Source organism: Puma concolor, chromosome A2 (genome assembly GCF_028749965.1).
Source record: "Puma concolor isolate L17-30 chromosome A2, mPumCon1.1.hap2, whole genome shotgun sequence".
Taxonomy (NCBI): Eukaryota; Metazoa; Chordata; class Mammalia; order Carnivora; family Felidae; genus Puma; species Puma concolor.
The window spans coordinates 34,891,043-34,904,721 of record NC_141668.1 but is presented as its reverse complement, the minus strand read 5'-3'; the positions used below and the strand labels follow the sequence as shown (position 1 = coordinate 34,904,721).

Genomic DNA, 13,679 nt, shown 5'->3' with positions numbered 1-13,679 from the left:
AAAGAAGTTGGGTGATTGGCTTTGGGTCATACAACTATTTGGCTGCACTGCGACAAGCAAAACTTAGTTTCTCCCCCAGGCTACACCTCAGGATTCTGGATGCGTTATGAGGAAAAGACCATGATTGATTGATGCCTGCCTGACTCCCCAAGCCTGGTTAAGCTCCCCTTCAGGGACCCTCATATACCGTTCCACATTGAGTTTAAACTGCGGTCTATTTGTCTGTCTCCCCTACTAGTCTGAGATTCACTGATAATTACAATCACTCCCATATCTCGTATGAGTAAACAGAGGCTCAGAGAAGTTATTTGCCCAAGGGCCACAGAGACAGCAAATGGTTTTAAACTTCGCAGTCTGTCTCCAGAGCCTGTGCACTTGACTATTCAACTGCCACTTATTTAACCAGCAGTGTCATCAGGCTACATAGCTCAGCAAGGAAATAGTTCCAGAAGGTGTCCCTCCTCCATTCCTTATGAAAGACAGACGTTTCCTGGAGAAGATCTAGCCTAACCAACATACACCTTTGTTAATGGGGAGGAGACTTAATTAATTGAAATGATCAAGGAAATGGGATGTTTAAGTGTTCTCATTATCTGAGGATTAAACAGAAACCTGTATTGTAATTAAAAGTCCTATTGTTGACAATGGGCTCTAGCCCTGGTTATTTGCTTTAATTTAAAAAAAAAAATAACCTTTCTTTGATTTCTCAGTCTGAAATATGGCTTCACTGCTTGCTATCAAAAGAATGTAAAGAAGATGAAGAAGACTGGGTTAGCTAACTCCAGGGATATTCTGCAATGTTTTTTTTCCCCCTTAAACAGAAAAAATATCCTCCTTCCCTACTGGTTTTCTTATGATTTGCCTTCTCATCAAGTGAGATAACAACAAAGCCCATTAGTATATTTGTACATTTTCTTGGATTCTAGTTAATTGAGGTTTAGTACTTACTGTGAGTGACTTCTATACCAACTTTAAGATATGGACCTTATTTTTAAAACATAATTTAATACCTCAGATTAAAAACAAAAAAAGTTCGTTTTGAAGGCTCCTTCAGAAAGCCTAAAGGAAAAAGTCATTCATCCTCCACATTGCATTAATGGATATCAACTAAGGTACAAATTGGTTGTAATGCTTTTTTTTTTTCTTTTGTTAGTAATGGTTCATTTATTTTCTTTCTTTACTATATTTCCTAAAGAAAATACAGTGATAAATTATGTAGTAGGCTAATGTTCCCAATTTTAGAAGATACACTAATACCATATCAAGAAGTTCATTTAATTTTCCCCCATAATATATTCTAGAAGTTTTAGACACATATTTATAGTTTGTTTGGAATTTAATTTTGTCTTCTCAGAGGAAAAATTGTTTTAAACCCTTCTTTTCCTCTACTTCTTGTCATTCCCCCCACTATTGCCAAAAATTTTCTAGTACGTTTCAAAACAATGAGAATTACATATGTAAACACCAAGTACAACACCCTGCATTTATATATACACTGTATAATGGCCAAAGCTTTCAAAGATGAGATCTCTTTTTCATACTTAAAACAATTCTGTGAAGATACTGCACTCCAGGATCGAGAGGTGGATGAACTATCCAGAGTCCTACAGCTGGGGAGGGAAAGGGCAAGACCCAGGGCTCTGATTGTCTAACTTCTGCTCCAGTGCACTCTCTTCTTAGCTCAGGAAGCTGCTTCAGTACTAGTGAAGCATTTAAGAGCCTGGACGGATTCCTGTCAGGCAGACATGAGATTGAATTTGGTTCTGTGTGACTTTTGGCTAGTTTACTCATCTGGAAGAGGAGAATAATAATACTTTCTACTTCAAAGGGTGTTTATAGGGGCGCCTGGGTGGCTCAGTCAGTTAAGCCTCTGACTCAGTTTCAATTCAGGTCATGATTTCATGGGTCATGGGTGAGAGCCCTGCTTCGGGCTCGGAGCTGATAGTATGGAGCCAGCTTGGGATTCTCTCTCTCTCCGTCTCTCTCTCTCCGTCTCTCTCTCTCTGACCCTTCCCTGCTTGTGCTCTCCATTCTCTCTCTCCCCCTTTCTCTCTCTCTTCCTCTTCCTCTTTCTCTCTCTCCCTCTCCCTCTCTCTCTCTCTCTCTCTCTCTCTCTCTCTCTCTCTCTCTCTGTCTCTCAAATAAATAAACCTAAAAAGAAAAGGGTGTTTATAAAGAGTAAATCAGAGGGTTTAGCAGAATGCCTGGCACATGGTAAGCATTCAGTACATGTTATTGTTATTATTATATGGCTTATACCTCTTTCACTTCTTCACCTTAATGACACTTTGCTTTGCCCTCTGGTCCAACTAGAACTCTTTCTACTTGAAGAGAAAGCCACAACACATTGAGTTTTGTCTTAGGAGCTATTAAGCAATCCTTACTTTCATTTCCTGCTGACCTCTTTTTGCATGCCTTATTGTAGCTATTCTAAACCTCTTTCTCCAATCTGAAGAACCTAGTCCCTCTTCTGTAACCATTACTTTCAGTGATGGTCATATACCCTAATTTATTTTTAGAATGTTGAGGTCATATTCCCTGAACTCCCTCAGTGTCTGTACTTATCTTCATCTGACTTATCCTCACCTGCTGTCTCAGAAAGAGTGATCTCTCTTATGTTCTAGGCTCTTGAAAGTGCCTCTTTTTACTCTTTTTGGAATATTGCTCCAACAATTTTTATCTCCCCCATTTGCTTTCCTTGGGCTTCTCTGGGCTTACTACATGCAGTTCTCTGGGCCCTCTGGGCAGTTCTTCTGGCCATGCCATATTCTCTTTCCTGCCTCTGTATCTTTGCACACACTGCTCATAATCATAATAATTCTAAGTACGAATTATTCCCCCCTCTCTTAATGCTTTTAGCTTTGGTTAGTGCTATGCAGGGTATTATAATGCTGTGCATTCTTGTTATTTTTGTATGTGTGCTGTCTCTCAACCACACTGTAGGTTTACTGAAGAGTAAGTACCACATCCCATTTCCATAGTGCAAGCACAGAGCCATGCACATACTAGTTGTTAGATTTGGTAGACCTAGGGTTAGTCTTTAGCATAGTTATAATGCCTAGTAAGTTTTTAAAGGTTCCTTTTGTCCTGTCAGAATTATGCACCAAAAAATGAGGGGAAAGAGTAATAGCTATTTGGTTTCTATTCCTTCTAAGTCCTCTCCTTTCTAACCTACCGCCTTGCCTTCAACTTTTATAGTTAGAACTAACAAGGTTTGTAACGTGTACCTTCAGTTTTTCAAAACTGAAAAACAAATACACTCGTTGAAAACTAGAAATACTGTCCATGTGCATACAATGGAATGTTAAGATAATGTGTTTTTTTGTGTTTTTTTTTTTACTAAATAGCTTTCGACTTGGTAATAAACAATATGTTGTTTTTCTCTGAGAAATAATTCTAGGACTTTAGCCCTGAACATTTTATTTTATACATTTTCAGTTTGCTGTTTTTATGTTTCTAGTGATCTCACATTAAGTTAAGCATTTGTCTATCCAAAACAATAGGTCTGCTATAGCCAAATTATAACCATACCTTTCCTCTGCACACAAAATCCTATAAACAGCATGTGATCATATTGCTTCTAGAATTTATGATTGTTTTCTTCCAAAAGGAAGCTAAATTTAGACTAGTAATTCTACATGCTCCCAAGAAAACAATGCCTGCTGTGATTTCTAGAATAAATGAATCTGAACCACAGTTCCTTTACTTGACTAACTGAGAAGGCTTAAATATCAACCTAGTCATTAACCACAGATATTAAACCACATTAAACAACCAGCAAGCGGTTAAGAAAGAAACTTGCTGTTTCTAACTTTATTGCTAAATGAGTCTAACTTAGTTGCTGTATTGTCTTAATACAGAACATTGTTTGCATCTCATAATGGTTCTCTAAAATTACTCGTTCTGGCTTGAGTTCTAAAATTAAACTATGTGGAGTCATGTCCATCTGTACAATGCATCGTTATGTGAAACCAGCTAGAGTTTTTTGTTTTCACTTGATGTAAAAATTCCAGTTAGGAAGCTTTGTTTCTAATAGTTTAACTGGTATAATTCTTTCAGTTTCTTTGTTTCTAATGACAACTAAACTGCTCTCGCCTTGAACATGTTTTGGCAGATAAGCTTCTCACCATGAAGGCCCCTGCTGTGCTTGCACCTGGCATCCTTGTGCTTCTGTTTACCTTGGTGCAGAAGAGCTATGGGGAGTGCAGAGAGGCACTAGTAAAGTCTGAGATGAATGTGAACATGAAGTATCAGCTTCCCAACTTCACTGCAGAAACACCCATCCAGAATGTTGTTTTACACAAGCATCATATTTACCTTGGTGCAGTTAACTATATTTACGTTTTAAATGACAAAGACCTTCAGAAGGTTGCTGAGTACAAGACTGGGCCCGTGCTGGAACACCCAGATTGTTTCCCATGTCAGGACTGCAGCCACAAAGCCAATTTATCAGGTGGTGTTTGGAAAGATAACATCAACATGGCTCTACTTATTGACACGTACTATGACGACCAACTTATTAGCTGTGGCAGTGTCCACAGAGGGACCTGCCAGCGACATGTCCTTCCACCCAGCAATACTGCTGACATACTGTCAAAAGTTCATTGCATGTACTCCCCACAGGCAGACGAAGAGTCCAGCCACTGTCCTGACTGTGTGGTGAGTGCCCTGGGAACCAAAGTCCTGATATCTGAAAAGGGCCGGTTCATCAACTTCTTCGTGGGCAATACCATAAATTCCTCTTACCTAACAGATCATTCATTGCATTCAATATCAGTGAGAAGGCTAAAGGAAACTCAAGATGGCTTTAAGTTTTTAACAGACCAGTCTTATATTGATGTTCTCCCTGAATTCAGAGATTCCTACCCTATTAAATACATCCATGCCTTTGAAAGCAACCGTTTTATTTACTTTTTGACAGTCCAGCGAGAAACTCTAGATGCTCAGACTTTTCACACAAGAATAATCAGGTTCTGTTCTGTAGACTCTGGATTGCATTCCTACATGGAAATGCCTCTGGAATGTATCCTCACAGAAAAGAGAAGAAAGAGATCCACAAGGGAGGAAGTGTTTAATATTCTCCAAGCTGCATATGTCAGTAAGCCTGGGGCCCACCTTGCTAAGCAAATAGGTGCCAACCTGAATGATGACATTCTCTATGGAGTATTCGCACAAAGCAAGCCGGATTCTGCTGAACCAATGAATCGCTCTGCCGTCTGTGCATTCCCTATCAAATATGTCAATGAATTCTTCAACAAGATTGTAAACAAAAACAACGTGAGATGTCTTCAACATTTTTATGGACCCAACCACGAACACTGCTTTAATAGGGTAAGTCACGTTAATTTTCCACTTATAAATTATAAGGTATAAGTAGAATAAGTAGCAGTCTGAAAAGAATATCAAGGGCTTTTTGGTGCTTGGTAAATGATCTTTTTCCAAAATATTTGTACATTCTTTCCAAGAAAATTTAAATATTGAATATTCATTTAATTGTAAAATCATAGCTTGAGAAAAAGTTAATGCTGTTCTAAAAGAAAATATATTTTACAGTTTGGGTTTACATGTTTGTCAACACTTCATATTGTTTTTTTTTTAATGTTTATTTATTTATGAGAGAGAGAACACAAGGGGGAGGGGCAGAGAGAGAGAGAGAGAGAGACAGAGAATCCAAAGCAGGGTCCAGGCTCCGAGCTGTCAGCGCAGAGCCCATATGGGGCTTGAACTCACAAACTGCGAGATCATGACCTGAGCCAAAGTCAGATGCTTAACCAACTGAGGCACTCAGGTGCTCCAACACTTCAGATTATTAAACTTATTTCTCATAGAAGTTTTAATAGTTCTAATCAAATTTACATAAACTGTAACACAATAACAGTTAAACACAATTGCTGAGATCCCAATGCAGTCTTTATAACATTTAGAATAAGAAGCTCAAGTTAATTTGTGGATTTTTGAAGGCATTTTCCTTATAAGGCCCCATTCACTCACTGATATACAGATAAATGCTTTATATTCTAGGCATTACATGAAAATTAACCAAAAACAAACAAAATAAATCTCTTCTAAAATGTTGATAAATAAAATATTTTTAAATGTGTGAATACACTTCTCTGAATAACTTAGAAAACTAGACAAAAGTTTTGCTCTCACATCCTTCCTTTGGAACATGTATGGACTTTCTACTTGAATAGACATGTGTCTACCACCTTCTAGTTAGGTACTTTTACCTGAATGGTGTTTGATATTTATAAATATAAATATTTTAATCAACGCTTGTTTAAGCCTACATGAAATGATACTTTCACAGGAGGTGTTAGGGACAGTCTCTGTTGCTTTGATTTAGATGTAGTAAAAACTACCAGCTATACTAGAGGGTTTATCCTACTAGCCATCAGATCACTCAGTACTAGAAGAAGAGCACCAAAACAGGAGTTCATTATGTCCTTGGGCTTTTTGGTTTGGGCCCAGATTTGAACATATGAACCTGGCTACTCCTAACATAATGACCCATGGTGATCATAATTGGATGAACAAATAGTGTAGCTTTTCTATAGATGGTTTGACTTTGGAAATCCAAATTTCTCTACTCTAAAATTAGCCTCAGAAAGAAGGTTGAAATTGTAAGCAGGAAGGACATTAAGCATCTCCTTGATGAAACAGAGTATATAATGTGCTGAAGGGTACCAAGGACATAGGCATTCAGAAACATTTGGTTCACTTTTGCTGAAATGTCTGAGATACTTCCCCAAATGGAAACTACAAACAACTTCTTATAAAGGTAGAAAATGCTGAGAAAATGAATTCATGTTTCAGTGAACTAAAGACATACCTTCCCTCCTTCCCCCTCCAAAGTCTAGGAATAAAAAATAATATGCATGCATAAATCCCTAGTAGGACTTATTTCTCCCTGCATCCATATCATATATGTCAGAAACTCTGTAAGAAGCAATAAAGATTCCTCATGAGGCTGCCCCTTTTCTTCACTAGAAAATACAGAAGAATGAAGGAAACAAAAGGACTTTCAGAAACCTGAAATTAGGGGGGGGAAATGTGATATTAATAGCATTCCAGAGAAAATACTTTTTTGTATCCAATAAATTACATCAGAAACACGAGTTTTAAAAGATTCTATTAGAAGTTCCTCCAGGGCCTCTAAAGCACATGACTTTGCTATTTAAATCTTGTTCTGTTAAAAATTAAAAAGAGACTTTACCTTATGAGGGAATATTGATATCTCATTTTCTTATTTTGTACATTTTAGCCCCCCCGCTGTGTAAAACACTTATCAATTCTAGAAATTCTCAAAATAAATTTGAACTTTTTTTTTTTTTTATCCCTTTCACTCCTTTAGTATTTTCCAAGGGAAACAAAAAGTCAGGATTATCCAATGAAATTCAGGTCAGTTTTAGCATGCAGGAAAAAAATGCCCCAAATGCACCATTTGCACCTGAAATCATTATCATTCCCATTGCAAAATTCTTGTGGAAAACAGATGGGGCTTGCCAACATAGTCTTCCTACCAGGGAAGCCAAGTTTTGCACTGGCCAAATTCCATAAAGACAAATACCTTCCAACTTCTTCTACTTATTTGCCTGTTTATCTTCTCTGGTTACTAAATATCAAAATTCTTCTGAGAATGAAACTACCTACATTGTCAGTTTTCATACACCAATCCACAGAAAGAACTCAGATTCCCCCAATAATCAGCATACAGTCATTTCCTAGCTTCATCTTAAAATAAGGTCACCTAGAGAGCCTTTACTCACACAAAACAAAATGATTTACAAAATCAAACCTGTTTGGAAAGACCAAGCAATAAGATGACTCCATTTTGTCTTGGCAACTTGTCTTGGCAAGATATCAGGTGACCCTTCTAACAATTTCTTGGAACTGAGCTTTGGTTTTGGCATAAAGGTTGGTGAATAAACACATATATTATAGTTTTGTTATTAACATCTCTAATCCATCAGATCTTTATGGAGGGACTATTGTGTGCTCTGTAGACGAGGAAAACTGCAGTGGTAACCTTGTGCTAAGGCTTCTGCCCAGTCCTCAGTGTGTGAACAAAGCCATGGCAGGGGTTTTCTGGCCCTCTTTGAGCTTCCGCCATGTACAAAAAGAGTTTCTGTCACAGGATCAGACAGAGAGAGTGCCAAGAAAGGGTCTTTTAAGTTGTAGGGGTCCAGCCAGTATATAAGCCTGACTTGGCTTATTTCAGATCACATATTAGGTTGCTTTTCCCACTCGCATTTTATGAAACAGGTCTATACTTCTCATATTGGTGACATCTCTAAAGCCCTCTTTTGAGTCATTTGATAGTTTCCAGAACACATCATCTTCACATCTAGGTTGTCTGTGCTTCAGAACTCTTTGATTCTGCATATGATGTTGTTTCTGGAAACTTATCCTAAGCCATATATGTACCCATTCATGTAATATTAGAGTTGATTGTATCAGTTCTATAAAAATAAATTCTTGATCTTCATAATGTAACCATTTTCTATGTTGCTTTTTGAGAATGATTCTTAAAGGATAGATAACGTTTACAGTGATTTCTAGCACTTAGAATTATGAGATTAAATACCCACAATTACTAAATCTTTAGTCTTAAATATGTTACCACCTTTTTACTCATTCATCATTTGACCTCTGTAAACATCTTAAACTGGTATTTGATTAAAGTTGTTTTAGTCTAATGCATATTTCCTAGACAGCACATTATTATTCAAAATAAAATAATTGAGAAAATGTCCCATAATATGGAGAGTTTATAAATCAAATTTGGGGATAAACAGTATTAAAAATTCAGTTCATTTTAGATGGGATGTATACACAGTGGAATATTACTCAGCAATCAAAAAGAGTGAAATCTTGCCATTTGCAACAGCATGAATGGAACCTGAGTGTATTATGCTAAGCGAAATAAGTCAGTCAGAGAAAGGCAAATATTATGATTTCACTCATATGTGTAATTTAAGAAACAAAACAGATGAACATAGGGGAAGGGACGCAAAAATAAGATAAAAACATAGAGGGAGACAACCCATAAGAGATTGTTAAATACTGAGAACAAATGGAGGGTTGCTGGCAGGGTGTTGAGTTGGGGGGGATGGGCTAAATGGGTGATGGGCATTAAGGAGGACACTGGTTGGGATGAGTATTGGACTGGGTGTTATATGTAAGTGGTGAATCACTAAATTCTATTCCTGAAAAAGAATAATAAAATAAAATAAAAATTTTTAAAAATTCAGTTCATTTTAAGCACATTGATGGGACTCTTCAACAGTATTATATAAGGGATTTACTAACATGACGTTTACTCTGGGAGAAAACTAGAATCAATACACATTGACCCAGTTCCTTAAAAATGGGATCAATATTGGGGCGCCTGGGTGGCGCAGTCGGTTAAGCGTCCGACTTCAGCCAGGTCATGATCTCGTGGTCCGGGAGTTCGAGCCCCGCGTCAGGCTCTGGGCTGATGGCTCAGAGCCTGGAGCCTGTTTCCGATTCTGTGTCTCCCTCTCTCTCTGCCCCTCCCCCATTCATGCTCTGTCTCTCTCTGTCCCAAAAATAAATAAACGTTGAAAAAAAAAAATTAAAAAAAAAAAAATGGGATCAATATTGAATAAAATAATTTTCTTAATCCCCAATTCTCTAAAGATCCTATTCCCTAAATTATACTTACTAAGAGAATTGGATTAATACATTTTGGAAAGATTTTTAATCAGAGTTGAAATTAGAAAAAGAGTTCTTGTAATATCTCTTACCTAACCAGAAAATAACAATTACCACATTATACTTTTTCTTGCAATTCCATTTCAAAGTTTTGCTCCATATGTAAGCATTTGGAAGAGTAAGAGTAGGCTTGTAGTAAAAAATATTTTCACCAACATCTTAATGACCAGTGATTGATCAGTTGAGGGGGAAAAGCATGCAGTTTGGTGCCAGACACCCCTGGATAGAAGTCCCAGCTTATTGCATATCAACTGTGTGACTTTTGCTGCATGACTTAACTCCTCAGAGCCTCAGTCTCCTTGTTTGTAACATGCAGAGAATAAAACCTACTTCACACGTTTTTGTAAAAATTGGGAATAATACATAGAGAGTACCTGGCACAGTAAGATGACCATAAATTCAGGGCACCTGGGTGGCTCAGTCGGTTGAGTGTCCCACTCTTGATTTCAGCTCAGGTCATCATCCCAGGGTCTCAGGATCAAGCCCCATGTTGGGCTCTGTGCTGAGCGTGGAGCCTGATTAAGATTCTCTCTCTCTCTCTCTCTCTTTCTCTCTCTCTCTCTCTCTCTCTGTCCCTCCCTCTGCCCTGCTTTTACTCCCTCACTCTCTCTCTGTCTCTAAAATATTTTTTTTAAAAAAAGGAACCATAAATGTAGCTCTTTGGGAGACAACAGCATGGTCTAAAGGAACAAGACTGAAGTCAAAGAGATCTGGTCTGTACCTGATCATTTTATACCTGTCTGGTCACAAGAGCATTATTTAAATTTTCTGAACTCACTTTCTTCCATGCAATACCATTGGGAAGACAAGTGCAAAAATGTTTGCAAAAGACCCTAACTTAGTCCTTGGCACCTAACAAATAGCAATTATTATTGTAAGGAATATTTTAAGGAATTCTTTATGTAAAGAAAGGCAAATATAGATTATTGGATTTTCTGGAAGGGGTAAACTCTGGTTCTACTGCTCATGAAAGTCTTTCACTTACCTTCCTACCTGTTATGAGTGACCTACCTCCATAATACTTAATTCGTGTAAGTCCTTCTTAAAACTTGATTGTTCAAAAAAGAGAAAGGGAGAGAGAGAGAGGGAGAGAGGTGGGGAGTGGTGGTAGTTTGGAGAGGAGAGCCAGGCTAGAAGTTATAAGGTGTGCCCCTGTTCCCACTTTCAATTCTGACTGTCCATGGCACTGTAAGATACTAAGCTTATGTAATTTAAATTATACTCTGCATTCAAGAATTTTCAGATAATGCTGTTTTAGAAAAAGCCAACTTCACAGGTTGTTTGTGTCAGGCTTCTTTGTTTTTTAAATATCATTTATACTCAAATTCAAAGAGTAGCCAACCACTTCCCAAAATAAAGGAAACTTAAAGTAGTAATTTTCCATCTCCGTTTCAAGGAGTGCCAAAGTTAAAGGGTCACCACTCAGAGCCATCTGAGGAAGAAAGCAAAATGATTAGAACAATTTTGAATGAAAACAAAATCGAAACAAGATGCAAACAAGGAATAATAGGAATAGGCAGAAAAATAAACATACAGTGATGTTTCTTTATTACTATTATAAAAATGATAGATGAGTAAAATTGGGTTACATTTAAGTTGTAATGGAAGAAAATAATTGCAGCTTTCCATCAGGAAACCACAAGGACCATTATTGATCTGTCATCCTCAGGGCATGTCTCGTAATATTTAATAAAATAAACAAAGATTTATAACTCTTTATAGGCCATGTATCTGTAATCTCCCACACACCGCACCATTTGAACTGGGAATGTGGAGTCAGTGTTACAAATAACATCCATGTAATTATACTGGTTTGGCATGTCTTATTTAAACAATCTAGCACTCTCAAGAGAGTATTTTTGTATTAAGGATGAAAAATATGAAGTCGGATTTCAGGGTTTTCTTACTTTCTATGCTACGAAATGAGAGAATGTTATCCTATATGAAAAATGTTTTTGAGGATTCTTCATTCTAAACACTAGATACCTTGGCCTTAAGCCAAACGTAATAGCTACCAAAGCAAAATCTTGCAAAAAAGAAAATCCTTGAGGTATAATGATTCAGTATACTGTTTTAAAAATTTGAGTAGAAATTTGTTAATTTTACACTTGATTCCTCTCCTCCCATTAACTCATTTATTCTCACCCAGGCTCAGGGAGTTGCTGCTCCCTAACTTACTTATTTGAATTCTACATGCTAACGTCCCATGAAAAGTAGCATATTGCATTATTTTATTAAAAATAATTTAAAATAATTTTCTTTCCAGAATTTTGTGATACTCTGTGAGATCACAGGGCACACCCAGAGGGTATTGAAAATGTGTTACAGTGAGCCATTAATATCTTCTACTCTCTCTCTCTTCCTCCTGCTAACCTTTCTTTAAACCATTTGGTAGCTTATTCATAGGTCCACCCCAGGAAAGAATGAAAAAGCAAGGGCATGACATTTTTATAAGATAACAGCAAAGAAATACAGTTAATGCTGAAACCATTAGCAAAAACGTAGGTAGGCTTTACCTCTGGATTATATTGATCCATGATGTGATGAATGCATTTTAAATTAATTCTTTATTCTCAGTGCCTTTTGAAGCAGGTGGTATGATCTGTATTTTATTTAAGTAGTTGAGTTCTACATGGAGATTCACTTGGTAAAACTAATAATGTAGCAAACAATAAGGCATTCATGCAAAAAATAAGTCTTAAAGTTGGTTTTTGAAAAACTGAAGTGTTAACAAGACAGTTCTAATACACGATATTTTTGTTGTCATACTGCTACATACTGTTATACTACTACTGATTAGAGGCAAATGAAAACATGTGGAATCCTGCATTTTGATAAAAATATTAACCTCCTTGAGTAATAATGGATTTTTTTACTCAGAATAATATATCGAATTTTGTGTAACACCTTTACTTCATACTTCTGTCTTATCAGTCGTCATCCCACCCTGCACTGTTATCTCCTCTAATAAGAAAAAAGAGGATCTGTTAGAATTTGGATGGAATACCCATGAGGAATTTCTCCCGTTGCTTATTCATGGATTGGCACAGATACCGAGTCAGTGGGCACACAGAGTCCAGAATGACTCAGTGCCCAGATAAGTGCTGTAAGTCACATCTCCAGCAGCCAGGGAGGGCTGTAAAGGGCTCCTATATCAAGGGAATGAAACCAAGGGCTCAGCTACTCTTGAAATCTTTAAGACTCCCTCAGTGTGTTTTGGGGTGTTTTGTTTGTTTGTTTTTGTTGGTGTGTGTGTGTGTGTGTTTAATAATAGTGAATGTGGTAAGTGATTCTGGGATCCTGGATACAGTCCAATTTGCTAATTATATATTTTTTCTAACTAAAATGTTCCAAGCTGGTTCATTTGCATATGAATTACTTGCTGAGCAGTGTTGACTTCCTTTCTTAAAAGCCTTGGGGAAGAAGTTTACTGCACATCACCCTAAACCTAGGCTAATTTAGAACAGATGAAGTGTGTCTACCTTCTATATTTCAAAAATATTCTCTAGTTTTTCAACAAGAGGACAGAAAAACGTCTTACAAATTCATGCTGATATAGAATAAAGGCTATTTTCACCACTCTGTGCTCGCAAGTAAGGGGAAATACCTTATGAATAGTGTAGCTGGAAAACAAAAATTAAAATTGTGAGTTCAGACTAAAGTCTGACCTCAGTTGTCTTATTTGGGCAAATCAGCAAAATGTTCATCAATCAGAGGACATTAAAATGGTAGGTGACATTTCAAATCATGCTCTAGGTAAAAAGGGTGAATTTAGGTCAGTTTTGATTTGTTAAGCACTCTTTTCTAGAGCTGATTTTATGAAAATTAAGTTTGCTAAATTGCCATGTCAAAATATATGGATTATTCATGATTTGCTTTAATTTGTGTCCATGTACCAGAAAAGTGTAAATTTGTATAATATTAAATTTTCCAGTGACATT

General features: G+C 37.0%; 1 protein-coding gene across 4 annotated transcripts in view; it reads left to right on the top strand.

Moving 5' to 3' along the window:
- The window catches only part of MET (MET proto-oncogene, receptor tyrosine kinase), a 113,664-nt gene that overhangs the window by 23,006 nt on the left and 76,979 nt on the right, over positions 1-13,679 (top strand). For all 4 annotated transcript variants that reach the window (XM_086691879.1, XM_025929591.2, XM_086691873.1 and 1 more), the window contains one exon: positions 4,115-5,331. In XM_086691879.1, the coding sequence (XP_086548005.1) occupies positions 4,115-5,331 (1,217 nt within the window). The remainder of the gene's footprint in view (positions 1-4,114; positions 5,332-13,679) is intronic.